This window comes from Hemitrygon akajei, chromosome 5 (genome assembly GCF_048418815.1).
Source record: "Hemitrygon akajei chromosome 5, sHemAka1.3, whole genome shotgun sequence".
NCBI classification, from domain to species: domain Eukaryota; kingdom Metazoa; phylum Chordata; class Chondrichthyes; order Myliobatiformes; family Dasyatidae; genus Hemitrygon; species Hemitrygon akajei.
This window is the reverse complement of record NC_133128.1, coordinates 5,003,595-5,026,961: the sequence shown is the minus strand read 5'-3', so window position 1 is coordinate 5,026,961 and position 23,367 is coordinate 5,003,595. Positions and strand designations below refer to the sequence as shown.

General features: G+C 43.3%; 1 protein-coding gene across 2 annotated transcripts in view; it reads right to left on the bottom strand.

The window, feature by feature from the left end:
- Positions 1-23,367, bottom strand: part of LOC140727457 (glucose-6-phosphate exchanger SLC37A1-like) — a 103,987-nt gene that overhangs the window by 48,606 nt on the left and 32,014 nt on the right. For both annotated transcript variants that reach the window (XM_073044763.1, XM_073044764.1), the window contains 5 exons: positions 16,587-16,665; positions 13,047-13,182; positions 6,037-6,113; positions 5,376-5,542; positions 915-952 (listed from right to left, as the gene is read on the bottom strand). In XM_073044763.1, the coding sequence (XP_072900864.1) occupies positions 915-952; positions 5,376-5,542; positions 6,037-6,113; positions 13,047-13,182; positions 16,587-16,665 (497 nt within the window). The remainder of the gene's footprint in view (positions 1-914; positions 953-5,375; positions 5,543-6,036; positions 6,114-13,046; positions 13,183-16,586; positions 16,666-23,367) is intronic.

Here is a 23,367-nt window from a genome sequence, read left to right as displayed (position 1 = left end):
ACTTTGGACTCACTATGGCAGTAGAGGAGGCCATGAGCAGAGATGTCAGAGAGGGAATGGGAAGTTGAATTGAAATGGGAGGTCATTGCATCTTACTGTCTATCTGCACTACACTTTATCTGGGACCGCAACACTGTATTCTACATTCTGTTATTGTTTCCCTTTGTAAAACCTCAATGCACGTACATTAGGAAATGATCCGCATGGATACATATGACAATAATCAACCAACTCCAATACAACCGCTTAGCAAAACCAACTGCTTTGAAGTATCAATAGTTAACAACCTTCGCTGAAGTAGTGCAGATCATCAGGACCATAGGAATAGGTTAGAAGAGTGAGGGAAGATTTGATAAAGGTGTACAAATTTATGAGGGATTTGGATAAGCTTTTTCCACAGATTGGGCGAGATTGGAACTAGAGGGTGAAAGGTGAAATGTTTAAGGGGAACATGAGGGGGAACTCCATCACTCAAAGTGCTGGAACAAGTTATGAGTGCGTGATGAATTCAGGTTTGATTTCAATAATTAAGAGAATATTGGAGAGGAGGGGAATGGAGGGCTGTACAGATCGATGGGACTAATTCAGCATGGGCTAGATGAGTCAAAAGGCATGTTACTGTCCTGTAGAACTCCATGACTCCATATTTCAATACAACCGTATCACTCTAGTTCCAATTTCACAGGGGTAATTACAAGTTGCAATGTCTGCACAGAATGTTTTTGGATGGGAATTGGGAAAATTACAGAACACAGCCCCGGAAAGGATCTGCCAAATTCAGGGGTGTTTTTATTCCATGTTCGGTACTGTATATATCTGTCACACCAACTAAACAGGCATCTGTGCATGAACCTCCAGAATAAAGACTGATTTATTCAGGTTTCTGTCATACATCAACATTCAGAAATACTCACTCCGGCTCGGGCCACAGCACACTTCACATCACGTGGATCTGCAGGAAAGAGCAAATGTGAGGACATGGGGTTTGCAGCACAATGATTATACCTGCACTCACTCTACAAATCATGTACAAATATCACAGTGAACTTTACTCTGTATCTAACCTATGCTATCCCTACCCAGGGATATTATAGTATATGATGGGACATTATAGAGGGAGCTTCACTCCGTATCTAACTGTCCCTGCCCCGGGAGTGTGTGATGGGACAGTGTAGAGGGAGCTTCACTCTGTATCTGACTGTCCCTGCCCTGGGAGTGTGTGATGGAACAGTGTAGAGGGAGCTTCACTCTGTATCTAACTGTCCCTGCCCTGGGAGTGTGTGATGGGACAGTGTAGAGGGAGCTTCACTCTGTATCTAACTGTCCCTGCCCCGGGAGTGTGTGATGGGACAGTGTAGAGGGAGTTTCACTACCCATCCAATTCTGCTTTGAGAGCCTGGTTCTGTTAGTTTCCATAATAGGTCCCGAGTTGAAGTTCAGCACCATTCTGTCTGTTAACGTCTGTAACAATTGGTTCTGAGTAGTACAGGTAGAGTGCCCCTGTCCTGAAAATCCAAATTCTCTGAAATCAGAAGCTTTTTGAGCGCTGACTTGACGCCAGAAATGGAAAATTCCACATGGTGCTGGGAGGTTTCCCGGGCAATGTGTCCGACTCTGCATAGGAAAGACAATTCTCTTTAATGGTAGCACATAAATTCCGAGTCCGAAATGATGGCAATGCCAAACAGCCGCTGACTGTTCTGACTGTCCATGTGGGTGACCGAGCTAGTGATAGCTTACCTTTCTGATGGTTCAATACACACCTTACAGTCTCATGTAGAAAAAATATTTCAAATACGGCATAAAACTCCCTTCACAGTATATGTATGAGATGTATATGTGATGCAAATAGATTTCATGTTTCGACTTGGGTCCCATCCCCAAGGTATCTCATTAAATAAATTCAAATATTCCAAAATCAGAAATCCAAAAAATTTCCAGCCCCAAACATTTCAGATAAGGGGTGCTCAATCTGTACTTTCAAAAGCTCAGGGCACAGTAGCATAGTGTTTAGAGTGCCAATGATCCAGGATCAATTCCCTCCGCTGTCTGTAAGGAGTTTGCAGAAGGTCAGTATATATCTGTAACACCAACTAAACAGGCATTTGTGCATGAACTGTGTCGTAACCCTGTGACCTTATGGGTTTCCTCTGGGTGCTCCAGTTTCCTTGCACGTTCCAAAGGCATACAGGTTAGGGTTAAGATGTCACATGGGTGTAACTGGGCAGTGCAGGTTCATTGGCCCGGAAAGGCCTGTTACTGTGCTATAATCTAAATAAAAATGATAGCTTAGATATTAAATAGACCAATCTGCTACAAGAATAACTCACACACTGGGAGCCTCACCATTAATATCTCACTAACATTCTGAGCAGAAACAGACTTCTGAATTTCAAGGTCTGCACAATAAATTGTTGGTGGTATCAGAATTGAAGATGTGATACTTTATTGGAATAGTTTCAAAGTCCTGGACATGGCAAGGCAAGGCAGTATAGTGGTTAGCGTGACACTTTACAGAGCAAGCAATCAGAGTTCAATTCTCACCACCGCCTATATAGAGTCTGTACATTCTCCCTGTCACTGCATGTGCTTGCTCCCACTTTCAAAAGATGTAGGGGTTAGAGTTTGTAAGTTGTGAGCATGCTACATCAGTGCTGGAAGCATAGCAACTCGTGTAGACTGCCCCAGCACATCCTCAGAAGGTACTGTGTGAAGTGATTCACTTTGGAGGGCAAATTTGAAGACAGAATACAGGGCTCATGACACTTTGGAGGAACAGAGGGATCTTGGGGTCCACGTCTGTAGATCCGTCATACAAGTTGATAGGGTTGTGAAGAAAGCATATGACGTGTTGGCCATCATTTGTCACGGGACTGAGTTCAAGAGCTGTGAGGTAATGTTACAGCTCCATAAAACCCTGCTTAAACCACACTGGAGTATCGTGTACAGTTCTGGTCGTCTCATTAGGGGAAGGATGTGGAAACTTTAGAGAGGGCACAGAGGAGATTTACTAGGATGCTGCCTGGACTATAGGGCATATCTTCTGCAGATAAGTTGAGCAACCTAATGTTTTTCTCTTTGGAGAGGAGGAGGGTGAGAGGTGACCTGATAGAGGCATACAAGATGATAAGAGGCAAAAATCAAGCGGACAGGCAGAAACTTCCCCAGAGTGGAAATGGCTAATACATGGATGCATAATATACAGCTAAAAAAAAAGACATTAAGAAGGTAAAAATGGAATACAAAAGTAAGCTAGCCAATAATATTAAAGAGAATAACAAAAGTGTCTTCAGATACATAAAGTGTAAAAGAGAGGCAAGAGTAGATATCGGACCGCTGGAGAATGATCAGGCAGAGGTAGTAATGACAGATGAACTGAATGAGTATTTTGCATCAGTCTTCTCTGTGTGGTACTAGCAGTGTGGTTAAAGTTCCAGGTGTCAGGGGTCATGAAGTGTGTGAAGTGCCATTAAAAGGGAAAAGGTTCTTGGGAAACTGAAAGGTCTGAAGGTAGGTAAGTCACCTGGAGCAGATTGAATACATCCCAGATTTCTGAAGGAGGTAACTAAAGAGATTGTGGAGGCATTAGTAATGATCTTTCAATAGTCTGGCATGGTTCCAGAAAACTGGAAAAACTGCAAATGTCAATCCTCTCTTCAAGAAGGGAGAGAGATAGAAGAAAGGAAATTATAAGACAGTTAATCTGACCTCAACAGTTGAGAAAATACTGGAGTTGATTGTTAAGGATGTTGTTTGAGAGTACTTGGAGGCATATGATAAAATGGGCCACAGTCAGCATAGTTTCTTCAAAAGAAAATATTGCCTGACAAATTTGTTGGAATTCTTTGAAGAAAAATCAAGTAGAATAGACAAAGGAGAATCAGTTGATGTTGTGTACTTGGATTTTCAAAAGCTCTTTGACAAGGTGCCACACATGAGGTTGCTTAACAAGTTATGGGCCCATGGTATTTCAGGAAGGATTCTAGCATGGATAAGGCAGTGGCTCTTTGGCAGGAGGCAAACAGTGGGAATAACAGGAGCCATTTTTGGTTGGCTGCCAGTGACTAATGGTGTTCCGAACGAGTCGTCGTTGGGGTGATTCTTTTTTATGTTATATGTTAATGATTTGGAGGTTGAAATTGATGGCATTGTTGCAAAATTTACAGACAATACAAAAATAAGTAAAGGGGCAGGTAGTTTTGAGGAAGTAGAGGCACTACAGAAGGACTCAGACAGATTAAGAGAATGGACAAAGAAATGGCAGATGGAATACAGTGTTGGGAAGTGTATGGTCATGCACTTTGGTAGAATAAATGAATGGGAAGACTACTTTCTAAATGGAGAGAACACACAGAAACAACTAAAGTGCAAAGGGACTTAGGAGTCCTTGTGCAGGATTCCTAAAGGTTAATTTGCAGGTTGAATCTGTGGTGAGGAAGGCAAATGCAATGTTGGCATTCATTTCAAGAGGACTAGAATATAAAAGCAAGGATGTAATGTTGAAATTTCATAAAGCACTAGTGAGGCCTCACTTGGAGTACTGTAAGCAGTTTTGGGCCCCTTATCTTAGAAAGGACATTCTGAAACTGGAGAGAGTTCAAAGGTGTTTAACGAAAATGATTCCAGGATTGAACAGCTTGTCATATGAAGAGCGTTTGATGGCTCTGGACCTGTATTCATTAGAACTCAGAAGATTGAGAGGTGACCTCACTGAAACTTATTGAATGGTGAAAGGCCTTGAAAGAGTGGATGTGGAGAGAATACTTCCTCTTGTGGGAGAGTCTAAAACCTAAGGACACAGCCTCAGAATAGAGGGGTGTTCTTTTAGAACACAGATGAGGAGGAATTTCTTTAAACAGAGAGTGGTGAATCTGTGGAATTTGTTGCCACAGGCAGCTGTGGATTTTATGTACATTTATGGCAGAAGTTTATAGATTCTTGATTTGTTGGGCTGTGAAGGGATACGGGGAGAAGGCAGGAGATTGAGGCTGAGAGGGAAATGGATCAGCCTTGATGAAATGGTAGAGCAGACATGATGGGCAAGTGGCCTCATTCTGCTCCTATATCTTATTTACTTATAATTTAAAGGTGTTTGGACAAAAGTATAGGGGAGATGTCAGAGGTGTGTTTTTTCACACCGAGGGTGGTGAGTGGATGGAATGTGCTGCTGCAGGCAGATACATTAGGAACATTTAAGAAACTTTTAGATTGGCATATGAATGATACAAAAGGAGGGTAGGGATAGATTGATCTGAGAGTAGGTTAAAAGGTCAGCAAAACATTGTAGGCTGAAGGGCCTGTACTGTGTTTTATCTTCTTAATCTTTCTAAGTTAACCGTCATTTGCAACCCCCAAAATCTTATGCAAGTACTCACGTTCGATTAGGAAGAGGAAGCAGACCACTCCCATAACGGCGACAATGACACCCGGCACCACAAAGGACAATCCCCAGCTGCTGGACACCCAGTTGCCAGCTATCAGGGAGCCCAGGATGTTTCCCACAGAGGTATGAGAATTCCAGACCCCCATTATCAAGCCTCGCCTGTCACAGAAAGCACAGGAATTACAGGTTTAATATCACCAGAATATGGTGTGAAATTTGTTATTTTGCAGCAGCAGTATATAATAATAACAACAAAGAAATATAAGTGTATATATACTAAAAAAATTAAATGAAGTAAGTTGTGCAAAAAGAAAGGGAAAAATCAGTGAGGTAGTGTTCACCGGTTCAATGCCCATTCAGAAATCTAATGGCAGAGGGGAAGAAGCTGTTCCTGGATATGTGTCTTCAGGCTCCTGTACCTCCTCGCTAATGGTAGTGATGAGAAGAGAGCATGACCTGGGTGATGGGGTCCTTAATGATGGTGGCCTTCTTGAGGCATCACCCTGGATACTGGAGGGGCTGCTGCACAGGAAGGAGCTGGCTGAGTTTACAACTTTCTGATTCTGCACAGTGGCCCCTCCAGATCAGACGTGATGCAACCAGAGGCATCCAAGAAAAACACAACTCGGAAATATCATCAGATGGTATCTTACCTTCCCTTTCCATACCAGTTCCCAATGCAGGTCACGACACTGGGCCAGCCCGTTGTCTGCACTAAACCATTCACAATCTGTCAACCAAACAATCAGAGGTTAAAATCAACACAAGTATCAACATCGTTTATTAACTGGACTCGACAACTGTCTTAAACCATTTAAAATGGCACTGGTGAGACACGGAGACAACAATAAAGCTACCAAATATTCTAGTCATCACTTTCTTACTGACAACGATCACTGCAATGAACAGTCGGTAACTTCCCTTTTGGAGTTGTGCCTTTGAACTGCCTGAATGGCCTGGCATCTCTGCAGGGCTCTGGAGGATTTGGTGAACCAGAGTCTCGAAGGTAAAGTGCTGGGGCTTGATGGGTACAGGCCAGATCGAGGAAGTGGGGCCTGAGCCTGCGAGAGAGGAACAAGCTAACGTTTGTCCAATTTAAACGTTGAGCTAGATTTAAAAGGTCGGGTGCAGGCCAAATCGAGGTAGCAGAGCCTGAGCTCGAGAGTGAGGAACGAGCTGATACTTGGACATTGCTGGAAGGGTTTTGGGTCTGAATTGAAGTAACAGAGTCTGGGCCAGAGAGCAAGGATTGAGTCGATGCTTGGCCGATTTAAGTGAAGGGCCAGATTGAAAATGTCGGGGTGCAAGACTGGAGGCAAGGGACAAACCCGTGTTCAGCTCGCCACTCCGTGAGGTTTACTCATTGCTGTGCGGAACTGAAGCTGTGGCCTGCTAATGGTCTCTGGGATCAGCTGCAGTCGGGAACCGGCTTTGTGGCTCTGAACTCACTTTCGTGAACTTTAGTTCTGAGTGTTATTTGTTGACTTTGTATTATTTGCATGATTTGCTCCGTTTCCACACATTGGGTATTTCACAGTCTGTTTTTAATGGGTTCTATTGGGTTTCCTCATTTAGTGGCTGCCTGGAAGGAGACGAATGTCAAGGCTATTTGTGGTGTACTACTCCTCAATCACACTTTATTCACGTGGGCACGAGGAGAACAGCCTGGCCCCTGTCACCCACACAGTTCTGAAGGCTGAACAAAGAAATGCCGTTTTTATACAGAAATGAATGATTGGACACAGATACTGATCCAACAGAAACGTTGTGCATTTCTGAATCCCATCATTCACATATTTAAGTACCAGTCAATACGTATTTCAGGTGTTAATAACCAATAAAATCTCTATGTTAAACACCAACAATACTTAAGATTTAGTAAAATAACTGTCCAATTTTAAGTATTAGCCTAGAACCCTTTGTTTGCATCTATACCTTATCTGGGTATGCTCAGTAAACTTGGTTCCTGAGCTTGAACAGAAAGCCTGTATGAAGGAGAGTTAGGCTTTCCAGGATTGTCTTCAGCCTGGGTGGCCACACTATGTCTACAAACTGTTTATCATCTTGACTGTTGCCTTAATGAACTTCCATGCTCAGAAAAGACTGTAAAATATATCTGCACTCTGTTCTGTTGGCACAACATTTTAACCTTTTCCCTGTTGCAATTTATCTAAGGTTTTGGTCCCCTCATCCAAGAAAAGACATGCTGGCATTGGAGGGTGTCCAGAGGAGCTTCAGGAGAATGATCCTGGGAATGAAAGGGTTAACATATGAGGAGCGTCTGATGGCTCTGGGTCTGTTCTCACTGGAGTTTGGTAGAATGAGAGGGGATCTCATTGAAACCTATCAAATATTGAAAGGCCAAGACAGAGAGGATGAGGAGAGGATATTTCCTATAGTGGGTGCATCTAGGAGCAGAGATCATAGCCTCAGAACAAAGGAACATCCATTTAGAACTGAGATGAGTAGGAATTTATTCAGCCAGACGGTGGTGAATCTGTGGAATTCATTGCTGTATTCAGCTGTGAAGGCCAAGCCATCGAGTAGATTTAAAGTAGAGGCTGATAAGTTCTGGATAAGTCAGGGAGTCAAAAGTTACAGGGAGAAATCAGGAGAATGGGATTGAGGGGGTTAATAAATCAGCTGTGATGCAATGGTGGAGCAGCCAAATGGCCTAATTTTGCTCCTATATCTTATGTTCTAACTTCTACAAATGCACTTTGAGGCTCATTGGAAAGCACTACAATTAGACTAGAATCAATAAGCTGGTCTAACATGAGAACCTCTCCAACAATTAACAGCAAATGTTCTATGAAGATCATATTTAAATATGCATCCTTTAGATAGCCTTGTGTTTCTAATAGAGGCCACAAGCCAAAAAAAGAACAGTCTATTATTATGTCTGTCCAAATTAAAAGGACATAATGATATCCTAGTTTTGGGTGCGGGGAAGGGAGCAGTGAGGAGAGCTCATGGGTCAGGAAGCAGCCAGCCCATGCAAAGGGTTTGTAAGAGTGTGAGGGGGACGGGTGGGGTGAAGAGGGAGAACAGGAGGAAGGGAAACAAGATGGTGAGAGACAATGGAGAAATTATAAATTGGTAAATTGGTTTATTATTGTCACATGTACTGAAATACAGTTAAAAACAAACTTTGTTTTGCCTGCCACCCATACAGATCAATTCATGCATTAACCCTTTCATTCCCAGAATCATTCTCGTGACCCTCCTCAGGACCCTCTCCACAAACTAAGATGTGTGCTCTGCTTAAATCCTCATTTCTTAATTTTATTTTAATTTATATTCCACTCCCTTGCTCTCACTTGCTGTATCTTCTTGTCTGGTCAGCTATCCCATATCATTCACCCTTTTATTTTCTGTACAGCGTCTGAAGATGAGGAAATTTATAAAATTATAAGTCATAAATAGAAGCTGGTTTAAGATGGTGCTGGTGAATCTCAGTGACTTCTGGCTGGTGACTGATGAAACAAGGAAAACAACGAAATACTTCTTTTTAAATCACAAACAAGAGTAACTCTGCAGATGTGGAAATGCAAGCAACACACACGAAATGGTGGAGGAACACAACAGGCCAGGCAGCTTCTATGGAAAGGAGTAAACAGTTGACATTTTGGGCCATCAGGACTGAAGAAAAGAGATGAGAAGTCAGAGTAAGAAGGTGGGGTAAGGGGACGAAGAAACACAAGGTAGTAGGTGAAAGGTGAAATGGGAGACAGAAGAGGAGTGAAGTAAAGAGCTGGGAAGTTGATTGGTGAAAAAGATAAAGTGCTGGAGAAGGGAATCTGATAGGAGAGAACAGAAGGCCATGGAAGAAAAGGAAGGGGGGAGGACTACCAGAGGGAGGTAATGAACAGGTAAGGTGATAAGGTGAGAAAGGGAAACAGGAATGGCAAGGGGGAGGCAGCTATTGGAAGCTTGAGAATTCGACGATCATGCCATCATGTTGGAGGCTACCCAGATGTTGCTCCTCCAACCTGAGTGTGGCCTCATCATGACAGTGGAGGAGGACATGGACTGTCATGTCAGAATGGGAACAGAAAGTGGAATTGAAATGGGTGGCCACTGAGAGATCCTGTATTTTTTGGCAGATAGAGCGTAGGTGCTCGGCAAAGTGGTCTCCCAATCTACATCGGTTCTCACTGACCTACAGGAGGCCACACCGGGAACACTGGATACAGTAGATGGCCCCAACAGACTCACAGGTGAAGTATCGCCTCACCTGGAAGGACAGTTTGTGGCCCTCAATGGTAGTGAGGGAAGAGAAGTAGGGGCAGATAGAGCACTTGTTCTGCTGCAAAGGATAAGTGCCAGGAGAGAGATCAGTGGGAAAGGATGAATGGACAAGGGAGTCATGTAGGAGCAATCCCTGCAGAAAGCAAGTAGTGGGGTGGAGGGGGAGATGTGTTTGGTGGTGGGATCCAGTTGGAAATGGTGGAAGTTACAGGGGATTATGTGCCAGACATGGAGGTGGTAGGTGAGGACAAGAGGAATCCTACCCCTGATGGGGTAATGGGGGGATAGAGAGGTCAGACGTGTGCAAAATGGAAGAAATGCTAGTAAGGGTAGCAGTAATGGTGGAGAAAGGGAAACCCCTTTCTTTGAAGGAGGACATCTCCTTAGTTCTGGAATGAAAAGCCTCATCCTCAGAGCAGATGTGGCGGAAACAGAACAATTGAGAGAAGGGGTGGCATTTTTACAAGTAACAGGGTAGGAAGAGGTATAGTCCAGGTAGCTGTGAGAATCAGTGGGTTTATAAAAGATATCAGTAGATAAGCTGTCCCTTGAGATAGAGACAGAGAGATCGAGAAAGGGGAGGGAGGTGTCAGAATGGACCAGGTAAATTTGAGGGCAAGTTGGCACTTTTCTGGTAAATAATCATCACAAGCAATAGTCTGTAACTTCCCTTTGGACTTGGAAGTAATTCAATGTGGCAGAACTGATGCCCAGAAGCAGGCCCATCACCAAGAGCAAGCAAGACCCGAGGTCCAATTGATTTAAGCGCCATAAGGAATCAGAAAGGTTGGGTAGAGGCCAAATCGAGGCAGCGGGGTGCAACCCCCAGAGTGTATTGACGCAACTGAATCAGATGCCTGGAAGACAATTTAGGCACTAGGCCAGATTGAAAAGGTCAGAGTGTCGGGACCCGCGGAGAGAATCAGACTGATTCAGCTCACTGCACGGCTCTGCGCTGGACTCTCTTTGAGAACTTCAGTTCAGAACGTTGTTTGCTTGCATTTATTGTTTCATGATTTATTTTCCGTTCTCTGCACATTGGGGAGTTTAGCAGATTTTTTTAATGGATTCTATTGGGTTTCTCTGTTTCGTGGCTGCCTGTTAGGAAACAAATCTGAAGGTTGCATACTGCATACATACTTTGATAATAAATGTACCTTGAACTTTAGAGTAGACAGTCAGAATCCTTTTTCATCCTGGTAGAAATGTTAAATACAAGAGGGCATAGCAGTAATACAATAAAGAGAAGTTTAATGGAAGTGTGCAGCGTAAGTTGTTTTTACAGAGAATGGTGTATTTGACATTTCTACCAGGATGAAAAAGGATTCTGACCATCTACTCTAAAGTTCAAAGTAGATTTATTATGGAATAGGCTGCAGGGGTGCCGGTGCAAGCAGATGTGATTGTGGTGTTTAAGAGCCAATTGTACAGGCACTTAAAATGTCAGGGAATGAGGCTATGGATGATGTACAGGGATCTCCTGCCTCACCATCTGGTACCGGAATTGCAAGGCATCTGGCTGTAAGTCCCTACAAAGCATTGTGAGGACTGCTGAGAGGATCATTGGGGTCTCTCTTCCACCCATTTGAGATATTATATCAAGAGCACTGTGTACACAGGGCCCTTAGAATTGTCAATCTCTCCCATCCGTTCAACAGTCTCTTTGACCCCCTACCACCAGGCAGGAGGTTCTGTAGCATTAGGACAAAGACTGTTAGGATGGGAAACAGCTTCTTCCCCCAGACTGTGAGGCTACTGAACACCCTGCCACCAGCCAGGTCTCATCACGTGTGAATCGCCAGTAGCATTATACCGTTTTACTTTTTGACTTGTGTCGAAAATACACCTCGTGCTGAATGCCATTCTTCTGGAATATACTTTATTAGTTGTTAAATTATTCATGGTAGTATTACTTTATGTGTGTGTGTGTCAGCTATATGTGCATGTCGGTCTGGAGAAAGGTTTCATTTGGCAGTATACATGTGTATGACTGAATGACAATGGAAGTTGAACTCAGTTAGTTTAATTGGACATCATGGGCCAAAGAGCCTGTCCCTAAGTGTGCTGTTCTACGTTAATTCTCTCACTTGCCCCTGCACAATTTTCTTCCACCCACACTGGGCAGAAGATACAAAAGCCTGAAGGCATGTGCCACCAAGCTCAAGGACAGTTTCTCTCCCATTGTTATCAGACCATTATAAGACTAGTGAATATTCCCCTAATACAATAAGATGACCACTTGACCTTATAAATGGCCCCTGCATCCTTGTATTCTGAGGCTGTGTTCTACAGCCATCTTGGCATCGAATTCCTTCAGACTAAATAAACTCATCCTTATCTCTATTCCATTCTGAAACCACGTCCTCTGGTCCTAGACTCCCCCACAATAGGAAACATTCTCTCCACATCCACTCTATCTGTGTCCTCTGGTCCTAGACTCCCCCACCACAGGAAACAACCTCTCCACATCCACTCTATCTGTGTCCTCTGGTCCTAGACTCCCCCACTATAGGAAACATCCTCTCCACATCCACTCTATCTGTGTCCTCTGGTCCTAGACTCCCCACTATAGGAAACATCCTCTCCACATCCACTCTATCTGTGCCCTCTGGTCCTAGACTCCCCCACTATAGGAAACATCCTCTCCACATCCACTCTATCTGTACCCTCTGGTCCTAGACTCCCCCACCACAGGAAGCATCCTCTCCACATCCATTCTATCTGTGCCCTCTGGTCCTAGACTTCCCCACGATAGGAAACATCCTCTCCACATCCACTCTATCTGTGTCCTCTTGTCGTAGACTCCCTCAGTATAGGAAACATCCTCTCCACATCCACTCTATCTGTGCCCTCTGGTCCTCGACTCCCCCACTATAGGAAACATCCTCTCCACATCCACTCTATCTGTGCCCTCTGGTCCTAGACTCCCCCACTATAGGAAACATCCTCTCCACGTCCACTCTATCTCTGTCCTCTGGTCCTAGACTCTCCCATGATAGAAAACATCCTCTCCACATCCACCCTATCTAGGCCTTTCAACATCCGATAGGTTTCAATGAGGCCCCCTCCCTCACTCTCCTAAACTCCAGCAAATACAGGCCTAGAGACATACTGTCTACCTGCAATGCACTTACTCTCTAACCATAAAACTTTATTCTGCATTCTGTTATTGTTTTCCCGTGTACTACCTCAGTGCACTGTTGTAATGAAATCATCTGTATGGAAGGCACGCTAAACTAGTTTTTCACTGAACATCAGTCGATGTGGCAATAATAAACTAATTTATCAATTTACACTGAGTCGTGCATCACAGCTGATGTCGCAGTAATAAACTAATTACCAAATGAAATGAACAACCTTCCCTAAACATAACGTTCTTGACTTGAATTAAGTGGACAATTTGCTCGCTCACCTGAATAAAGATGTAGTACTGCAAGTTGTGAATGTTCCAGAAGTATCCCATGCCAAACAGTGTCGTGAACAAACCACTGGCCAGCATCCCAACCGTGAGGTACAAGCGAATGGATAAACGTTCTCCGATTATTCCACTGGCAGCAAAAGAGAAGGTATCACTAAGGTCAAGGGAAGGGAGGACAGGAGGGCATTGACACAGTGCCCTATCACAAACCCTTCAACACAATCAGTCACTCGTGTTCTTGATACTGTTTATTAATTATTTATTTATTTTTTATTATTTGATTTTTGAAATGGCAAAGTTTGTCTTCTTAAGCACGTTATCCATCTTTGTGTGTAGTTTTTTCTTTGACTCTATTGTGTTCCCCTGTATTTTCGTTAATTTTATTTTATTTAGAGATACAGCGTAGAACAGGACTCTTTGCACAAAGAGCCATGCCAACCAGCAATCCACCTATTTAACCCGAGCCTAATCACAGAATAACTTATAATGATCAATTAACCTGCCAATCAGTACATCTTTGGAGGGTGGATGGAAATGCGAGCACCCAGAATCCCACACAGTCACAGGGAGAACGTACACACCCCTTACAGACAGCACCAGAATTCAATTCTGAACGCTGACACTCTGAGCTATAGTAGCAACTACTGTGAATGCCCACAGAAAATGAATCTCAGGGTAGTATGGTGACATATACTGCACATACTTTGGTAATAAATTTACATTGAACTTGACCTAATCCTGCAGACTTTTTGCACACATTAAATTCAGTAAACAGTATTGAGGCAAATGCATAGGAGTAATGATCCATAAATCCTTGAAAGCGGCGACGTGGGTACAAAGGTCGTAGAGAGCAATGTTGGTACATTGACCTTCATAAGTCAGGGCACTGAGTACAGGAGTTGGGATTTTATCAGACTTTGGTGAAGCTGAATTTGGAGTATTGTGTGCAGTTCTGGTCATAAAACCTATCAATAAACTTGAGAGTGCAGAGAAAATTTACAAGGATGTTCCAGGGACTTGAGGACCTGAGTTACAGAGATAGGGTGAACAGATTAGGACTTTATTCCCTGGATTGTAGGTGAATATGAGGAGATTTGATAGAGGATACAAAATTAAGAGGGGTATAGACACAGGGTAAATGCAAATAGGTTTTTTCCACTGAGGTTGGGTAAGACTACAACTAGAGTTAAGGGTGAAAGGTAAAATGTTTAAGGGGAACATGAGGGGTAACTTCGTTCACCAGATTGATTCCTGGGATGGCAGAACTTTCACATGAAGAAAGACTGGATCGACTAGGCTTCTACTCACTGGAATTTAGAAGATTGAGGGGGGATCTTACTGAAACATATAAAATTCTAAAGGGATTGGACAGGCTAGATGGAGGAAGATTGTTTCCGATGTTGGGGAAGTCCAGAACGAGGGGTCACAGTTTAAGGATAAAGGAGAAGCCTTTTAGGACCGAGATGAGGAGAAACTTCTTCACACAGGGAGCGGTGAATCTGTGGAATTCTCTGCCACAGGAAACAGTTGAGGCCAGTTCATCGGCTATATTTAAGAGGAGGTTAAATATGGCCCTTGTGACTAAAGGGATCGGGGGTATGGAGAGAAGGCAGGTACAGGGTTCTGAGTTGGATGATCAGCCATGATCATACTGAATGGCGGTGCAGGCTCGAAGGGCCGAATGGCCTACTCCTGCACTTATTTTCTATGTTTCTATGTTCAGAGAGTGGCAAGAGTGTGAAACGAGCTTCCAATAGATTTTTAAGTATTTGCAGTAACGAGCAGGCATACAGGGGTACCAAATAAAGAGGCCACTCACTAACCCACCCCTCTATACCCCCAACCACCACTACTTTATCATTTCCTGTCAGTCACCTTATGTATAAACACTCCTGTGCCTCGCATCATTTTATGGACATATGATCAATGTGCATAAGCTTTCTTATGTATTTATGTTTATTGTGTCTTTCTATTACCATTCTGCCCTTTATTTTATTTTTTGTGCTGCATTAGATCCAGAGAAACAATTATTTTGTTCTCCTCTACACCTGAGTACTGAAACTGACATTAAACAAGTTTAAATTAGGTACAGGAGGTACCTAATAAGATCACCACTGAGTGTTAAAATCTCTTATATTTTTTTCTTCTTGTAATATTTTTTTGTATTTTTAATGTATTAGACAGAGAAGCAGAATTAGGCCATTCAGCCCATCATTCCTGCTCCGGCATCCAACTATGGATGATTTATTATCCTACTCAACCCCATTCTCTTGCCTTCTTCATGAAAATAAGTGGTTCCAACTCCGACCCCTGCACAATAATACTAGTCACCAGCAGCCAACTAGAAAAGGCCCCCTTTATTCACTCTCTTTGCCTCCTGCCAGTCAGCCAATCTTCTATTCTTGCTAGTATCTTTTCTGTAATACCATTGACTCTTATCTTGTTAAGCAGCCTCATATATGGTTTTCTGAAAATCCAAATACATAACATCAACTGACTCTCCTTTGTCTATCCTGCTTGTTATTTCCTCAAAGAATTGCAACAGATTTGTCAGGTAAGATTTCCCCTGAAGGAATCCGTGCTGACTAAAGTCTATTTTATCATGAGCCTCCGACTACCCCAAAACCTCAACCTTAATAATGGACTCTAACATCTTCTCAACCACTGAAGTCAGGCTAACTGGTCTATATTTTACTTTCTTAAAGAGTGAAGTGAAGTTTGCAATTTTTCAGTCCTGAGGAACCATTCCAGAATCTCATGATTCTTGAAAAAACCTTTCTCAGAACTTCCAAGGGACTCCTTTACTTTCAGCTTCCTAATCAAATTTGGTTCATTCCACAACACCCAATCCAGAATTGCCTTTCCCCTAGTGGGGTCAACCACAAGCTGCTTTAAAAAGCTATCTCATACATATTCTTCAAATTCTTTTTCTTGGGATCCAGTACCAACCTGATTTTTCCAATCTAGCTGTACATTGAAATCTCCCATGCCCATTGTAACATTGCCCTTTTGACATGCCTTTTCTATCTTACATTGTAATTTGAATCACAAATCCTGGATCTGCTTGTATGTAACATTTTCTAATCCTATGTCATCTCTTTCTAAAGATTTAATTTCATATTTACCCAACACAGCCAACCCATCCCCTCTGCCTACCTGCCTGTCCTTTATACAAGGTGCATCATTAGACGTTAAGCTCCCAATTAGAATCTTCTTCCTGCGCTACATCATCTACCTTATTCTGTACATTGTGTGCATTGAAATATTACAATCAGTCTTGTATTCATCACCCATTTTGACTTTGTCTTTCTGTTACACATCAACTCAGACTGAAATTTTGCCCTATAATCTGCCAGTCCTTCCTCACAGTCTCACCACACACTACATTGACTCGTATACCAACTGGCCCATCCTGAGCCCCTTCATTGCGGTTTCCATCGTACTGCAGCCACAAAACAACAAATGTTTTGACATAAGTCAGTGACAATAAACTGATTCTGATTCACTGTGTGTGATTTGGTACTGAGATCTTACCTGGCGTACATTCCAACAGCATAGGCACAGAGGAAGGAGTAATCCAGGGCTCCCAGGAGTTGTTTATAATTACTTTTATCTACAGTTTAATTAAAACACAAGATCATAATTAGAAAATGGTGATAATAAATTGCAAACTTTATTTTAATATTTTCCCTATTTCTCCCACCCTTTTGTGAGGAACTTGTGAGAGTTTGCCAGCCAACGAGCTCCCAGTCTGGTATCTTTGCCATCTGGATAGTTATAAGTGCCTAGTTTCATGCCAAAGGACTCTTCCTGCTAACAGTAACTCAGTGTTACACTCAAATACTTTATGAAGCCAATTTCTCTCACAAAGCAGACTTGTGAAATGTTTCTGCAAGCAAATACAAATGGAAAAAGTGTCATTTTTTCCAATTATTACAGCTGCAATGACACACTACCCTGAAAGAGTGGGGAACATAGAACATTTTGAGAGTGCAGAGTTTCTATGCTCCTGTCAGGATTAAAGGCAAAGTGAATAAGCAACCTTGGTTCTCTAGGGATTTTGGAACTCTGATAAAGAAGGGAGAGATGTATGAAATGTATAGGAAACAGGGAGCAAATAAGGTGCTTGAGGAGTATAAAAAGTGCAAAAAAAAAACTTAAGAAAGAAATCAGGAGGGCTAAAAGAAGTCATGAGGTGGCTTTGGCAGTCAAGGTGAAGGATAATCCAAAGAGCTTCTACAGGTACATTAAGAGCAAAAAGATAGTAAGGGATAAAATTGGTCCTCTTGAAGATCAGAGTGGTCAGCTATGTATGGAACCAAAAGAAATGGGAGAGATCTTAAATGGGTTTTTTGCATCTGTATTTACTAAGGAAACTGGCATGGAGTCAATGGAAATAAGGCAAACAGGTAGTAAGATCATGGAACCTATACAGATTGAAGAGGAGGAGGTGCTTGCTATCTTGAGGCAAATCAGAGTAGATAAATCCCCTGGACCTGACAGGGTATTCCCTCAGACCTTGAAGGAGACTAGTGTTGAAATTGCAGGGGCCTTAGCAGATATATTTAAAATGTCGGTATCTACAGGTGAGGTGCCAGAGGATTGGAGGATAGCTCATGTTGTTCCGTTGTTTAAAAAAGGCTCTAAAAGTAATCCAGGAAATTATAGGCCAGTAAATTTGACGTCGGTAGTAGGTAGATTATTGGAAGGAGTACTGAGAGATAAGAGCTACAAGTATTTAGATAGACAGGGACTAATTAGGGAGAGTCAACACGGCTTTGTGCGTGGTAGGCCATATTTAACAAATCTATTAGAGTTTTTCGAGGAGGTTACCAGGAAAGTGGATGAAGGGAAGGCAGTGGATGTTGTCTACATGGACTTCAGTAAGGCCTTTGACAAGGTCCCTCATGGGAGGTTAGTTATGAAGATTCAGTCGCTAGGTATACAAGGAGAGGTAGTAAATTGGATTAGACATCGGCTCAATGGGAGAAGCCAGAGACTGGTAGTGGAGGATTGCTACTCTGAGTGGAAGCCTGTGACTAGTGGTGCGCCACAGGGATCAGTGCTGGGTCCATTGTTATTTGTATGTATATCAGTGATCTGGATGATAATGTGGCAAATTGGATCAGCAAATTTGCTGATGATAAAAAGATCGGAGGTGTAGTGGACAGTAAGGAATGTTTTCATAGCTTGCAAAGGGATTTGGATCAGCTGGAAAAATGGGCTGAAAAATGGCAGATGGAGTTTAATGCAGACAAGTGTGAGGTATTGCACTTTGGAAGGACAAACTAAGGTAGAACATACAAGGTAAATGGTAGGACACTGAGGAGCACAGTAGAACAGAGGGATCTGGGAATACAGATACAAAATTCCCTAAAAGTGCCGTTACAGGTAGATAGGGTAGTAAAGAGGGCTTTTGGTACATTGGCCTTTATAAATCAAACTATTGAGTATAAGAGTTGGAATGTTATGGTGAGGTTGTTTAAGGCATTGGTGAGGCTGAATTTGGAGTATTGTGTGCAGTTTTGGTCACCGAATTACAGGAAGGATATTAATAAGGTTGAAACAGTGCAATACACACAAAATGCTGCTGGAACACAGCAGGTCAGGCAGCATCTATAAGGAGAAGCACTGTCGACGTTTCGGGCCTAGACCCTTCACCAGGACTAACTGAAAGGAGAGATACAAAGAGATTTGAAAGTAGTGGGGGGGGGGGGATGCGATATGGTAGGAGAAGACCGGAGGGGGTGGGATGAAGCTAAGAGCTGGAAAGGTGATTGGCAAAAGTGATACAGAGCTGAAGAAAGATGAAGGAGAGTTGATAACAACATTTAGATGACATATGGATAAATGCATGGATAGGAAAGGGATGTGGCCCCAAAGGCACGCTAATGGGACTGGCTTAGATGGCACCTTGGGCCAAAGACCTTGTTTTCTGTGACTAATCAGCTTCACTTTTGGAACATACATCAGGCTCAAGAATGATTTTGTGCCCTTTAAAATTAGTCATAGGTTCAAAAAATGCTGTTGTATTCAATCTACAGTCTATGCAGTAAGTCCTTGATATCTGTCTTATGATGATAGGTTGAGCTAGATAGATTTCTTCTTTGGAGTGAAGGAGGATGAGAGGTGGCTTGGTAAAAGTGTACAAGATGATAAGAGGCATAGATCGAGTGGACTTTTTTCCAGGACTTTTTTTTTTACAGCTACACAGACCAACCATTGCTCAGAGTAGAAAATTTCAACATGGCTTGAAAACTGTGATGACACTTTATATTAACATTACACAGAAGAAAATTCCAGCTTTGCAGCAACAGAGGCTTCTTCTCACAGCTCCCATCGGACAGGAGGAACACCAGTCTGAAGTCCCATCCCACCAGGTTCAGGAACAGCTACTTCCCTTCAACCATTTGGTTTTAGAATGAACCGGCACAACCCTAATCACCATCTCAGTACAGAAACACCGTGACCACTCTGAACCAACAGTCACAACCCTAATCACCATCTCAGTACAGAAACACTGTGACCACTCTGAACCAACAGTCACAACCCTAATCACCATCTCAGTACAGAAACACCGTGACCACTCTGAACCAACCGTCACAACCCTAATCACCATCTCAGTACAGAAACACTGTGACCACTCTGAACCAACCGTCACAATCCTAATCACCATCTCAGTACAGAAACACCGTGACCACTCTGAACCAACCGTCACAACCCTAATCACCATCTCAGTACAGAAAGACTGTGACAACTCTGAACCAACAGTCACAACCCTAATCACCATCTCAGTACAGAAACACCGTGACAACTCTGAACCAACCGTCACAACCCTAATCACCATCTAAGTACAGAAACACCGTGACCACTCTGAACCAACAGTCACAACCCTAATCACCATCTCAGTACAGAAACACCGTGACCACTCTGAACCAACCGTCACAATCCTAATCACCATCTCAGTACAGAAACACCGTGACCACTCTGAACCAACCGTCACAACCCTAATCACCATCTAAGTACAGAAACACCATGACCACTCTGAACCAACAGTCACAACCCTAATCACCATCTCAGTACGGAAACACCGTGACCACTCTGAACCAACAGTCACAACCCTAATCACCATCTCTGTACAGAAACACCGTGACCACTCTGAACCAAACGTCACAACCCTAATCACCATCTCAGTACAGAAACACTGTGACCACTCTGAACCAACCAACACAACCCTAATCACCATCTCAGTACAGAAACACCATGACCACTCTGAACCAACAGTCACAACCCTAATCACCATCTCAGTACAGAAACACTGTGACCACTCTGAACCAACCAACACAACCCTAATCACCATCTAAGTACAGAAACACCATGACCACTCTGAACCAACAGTCACAACCCTAATCACCATCTCAGTACAGAAACACTGTGACCACTCTGAACCAACAGTCACAACCCTAATCACCATCTCAGTACAGAAACACCGTGACCACTCTGAACCAACAGTCACAACCCTAATCACCATCTCAGTACAGAAACACCGTGACAACTCTGAACCAACAGTCACAACCCTAATCACCATCTCAGTACAGAAACACTGTGATCACTCTGAACTAACCATAACAACCCTAATCACCATCTCAGTACAGAAACACCGTGACCACTCTGAACCAACCACCACAACCCTAATCACCATCTCAGTACAGAAACACCGTGACCACTCTGAACCAACCATCACAACCCTAATCACCATCTCAGTACAGAAACACCGTGACCACTCTGAACCAACCATCACAACCCTAATCACCATCTCAGTACAGAAACACCGTGACCACTCTGAACCAACCAACACAACCCTAATCACCATCTAAGTACAGAAACTCCGTGACCACTCAGAACGATCAGTCACAACCCTAATCACCATCTCAGTACAGAAACACTGTGACCACTCTGAACCAACTGTCACAACCCTAATCACCGTCTGAGTACAGAAACACAGTGACCACTCTGAACCAACAGTCACAACCCTAATCACCATTTCAGTACAGGAACACCGTGACCACTCTGAACCTACGGTCACAACCCTAATCACCATCTCAGTACAGAAACACCGTGACCACTCTGAACCAACCATCACAACCCTAATCACCATATCAGTACAGGAACACCGTGACCACTCTGAACCAACCGTCACAACCCTAATCACGATCTCAGTACAGAAACACCGTGACCACTCTGAACCAACCATCACAACCCTAATCACCATCTCAGTACAGAAACACCGTGACCACTCTGAACCAACCATCACAACCCTAATCACCATCTCAGTACAGAAACACCGTGACCACTCTGAACCAACCATCACAACCCTAATCACCATCTCAGTACAGAAACACCGTGACCACTCTGAACCAACCAACACAACCCTAATCACCATCTAAGTACAGAAACTCCGTGACCACTCAGAACGATCAGTCACAACCCTAATCACCATCTCAGTACAGAAACACCGTGACCACTCTGAACCTACGGTCACAACCCTAATCACCATCTCAGTACAGAAACACCGTGACCACTCTGAACCAACCATCACAACCCTAATCACCATATCAGTACAGGAACACCGTGACCACTCTGAACCAACCGTTACAACCCTAATCACCATCTCAGTACAGGAACACCGTGACCACTCTGAACCTACGGTCACAACCCTAATCACCATCTCAGTACAGAAACACCGTGACCACTCTGAACCAACCATCACAACCCTAATCACGATCTCAGTACAGAAACACCGTGACCACTCTGAACCAACCATCACAACCCTAATCACCATCTCAGTACAGAAACACCGTGACAACTCTGAACCAACAGTCACAACCCTAATCACCATCTCAGTACAGAAACACCGTGACAACTCTCAACCAACAGTCACAACCCTAATCACCGTCTCAGTACAGAAACACCGTGACCGCTCTGAACCAACCGTCACAACTCTAATCACCATCTCAGTACAGAAACACCGTGACCACTCTGAACCAACCGTCACAACCCTAATCACGATCTCAGTACAGAAACACTGTGACCACTCTGAACCAACTGTCACAACCCTAATCACCATCTCAGTACAGAAACACCGTGACAACTCTGAACCAACAGTCACAACCCTAATCACCATCTCAGTACAGAAACACTGTGACCACACTGAACCAACCATTACAAACTAATCACCATCTCAGTACAGAAACACCGTGACAACTCTGAACCAACAGTCACAACCCTAATCACCATCTCAGTACAGAAACACCGTGACCACTCTGAACCAACAGTCACAACCCTAATCACCATCTCAGTACAGAAACACTGTGACCACTCTGAACCAACCAACACAACCCTAATCACCATCTCAGTACAGAAACACCATGACCACTCTGAACCAACAGTCACAACCCTAATCACCATCTCAGTACAGAAACACAGTGACCGCTCTGAACCAAACGTCACAACCCTAATCACCGTCTCAGTACAGAAACTCCGTGACCACTCTGAACCAACCAACACAACCCTAATCACCATCTAAGTACAGAAACACCATGACCACTCTGAACCTACGGTCACAACCCTAATCACCATCTCAGTACAGAAACACCATGACCACTCTGAACCTACGGTCACAACCCTAAATACCATCTCAGTACAGAAACACCATGACCACTCTGAACCTACGGTCACAACCCTAAATACCATCTCAGTACAGAAACACTGTGACCACTCTGAACCAACGGTCACAACACTAATCACCATCTCAGTACAGAAACACTGTGACCACTTGGCACTGCAATGGACTTTCTTTTCTATATTCTAATCCTGTTCTTTCTTATAAAAGTTTGCTATAAGTTACTGTACGTTTTTTGTGTGAATGCTGCTGATATGATGCTATGGGCCTTTACACTTGTACATTCATGTACCTGTATACGTGTGAGGGCACTATGTTAACATAGCAGTTAGCATAACACTTTACAGCGCCAGCGAGCCAGGTTCAATTCCCGCCACTGCTTGTTAGGAGCTTGTATGTTCCTCCATGACCGTGGGAATTGAGAGCAGGATAAACAGCCCTGACACAGACCTTAAACATAAATTCACATACAATCCCTAAAGATGTGCCAGAAAATCCAAGTTATTCTGGGCACTCTGTGCCGATGCCCCAATGTTCAAGTGCTGATCCATCTATACCACTAAGCTAGGTTCCTAATATTTGGTATGGACAATAAACTGTAAGTTATAGGAGCACAATCAAGTCTACTGCTTC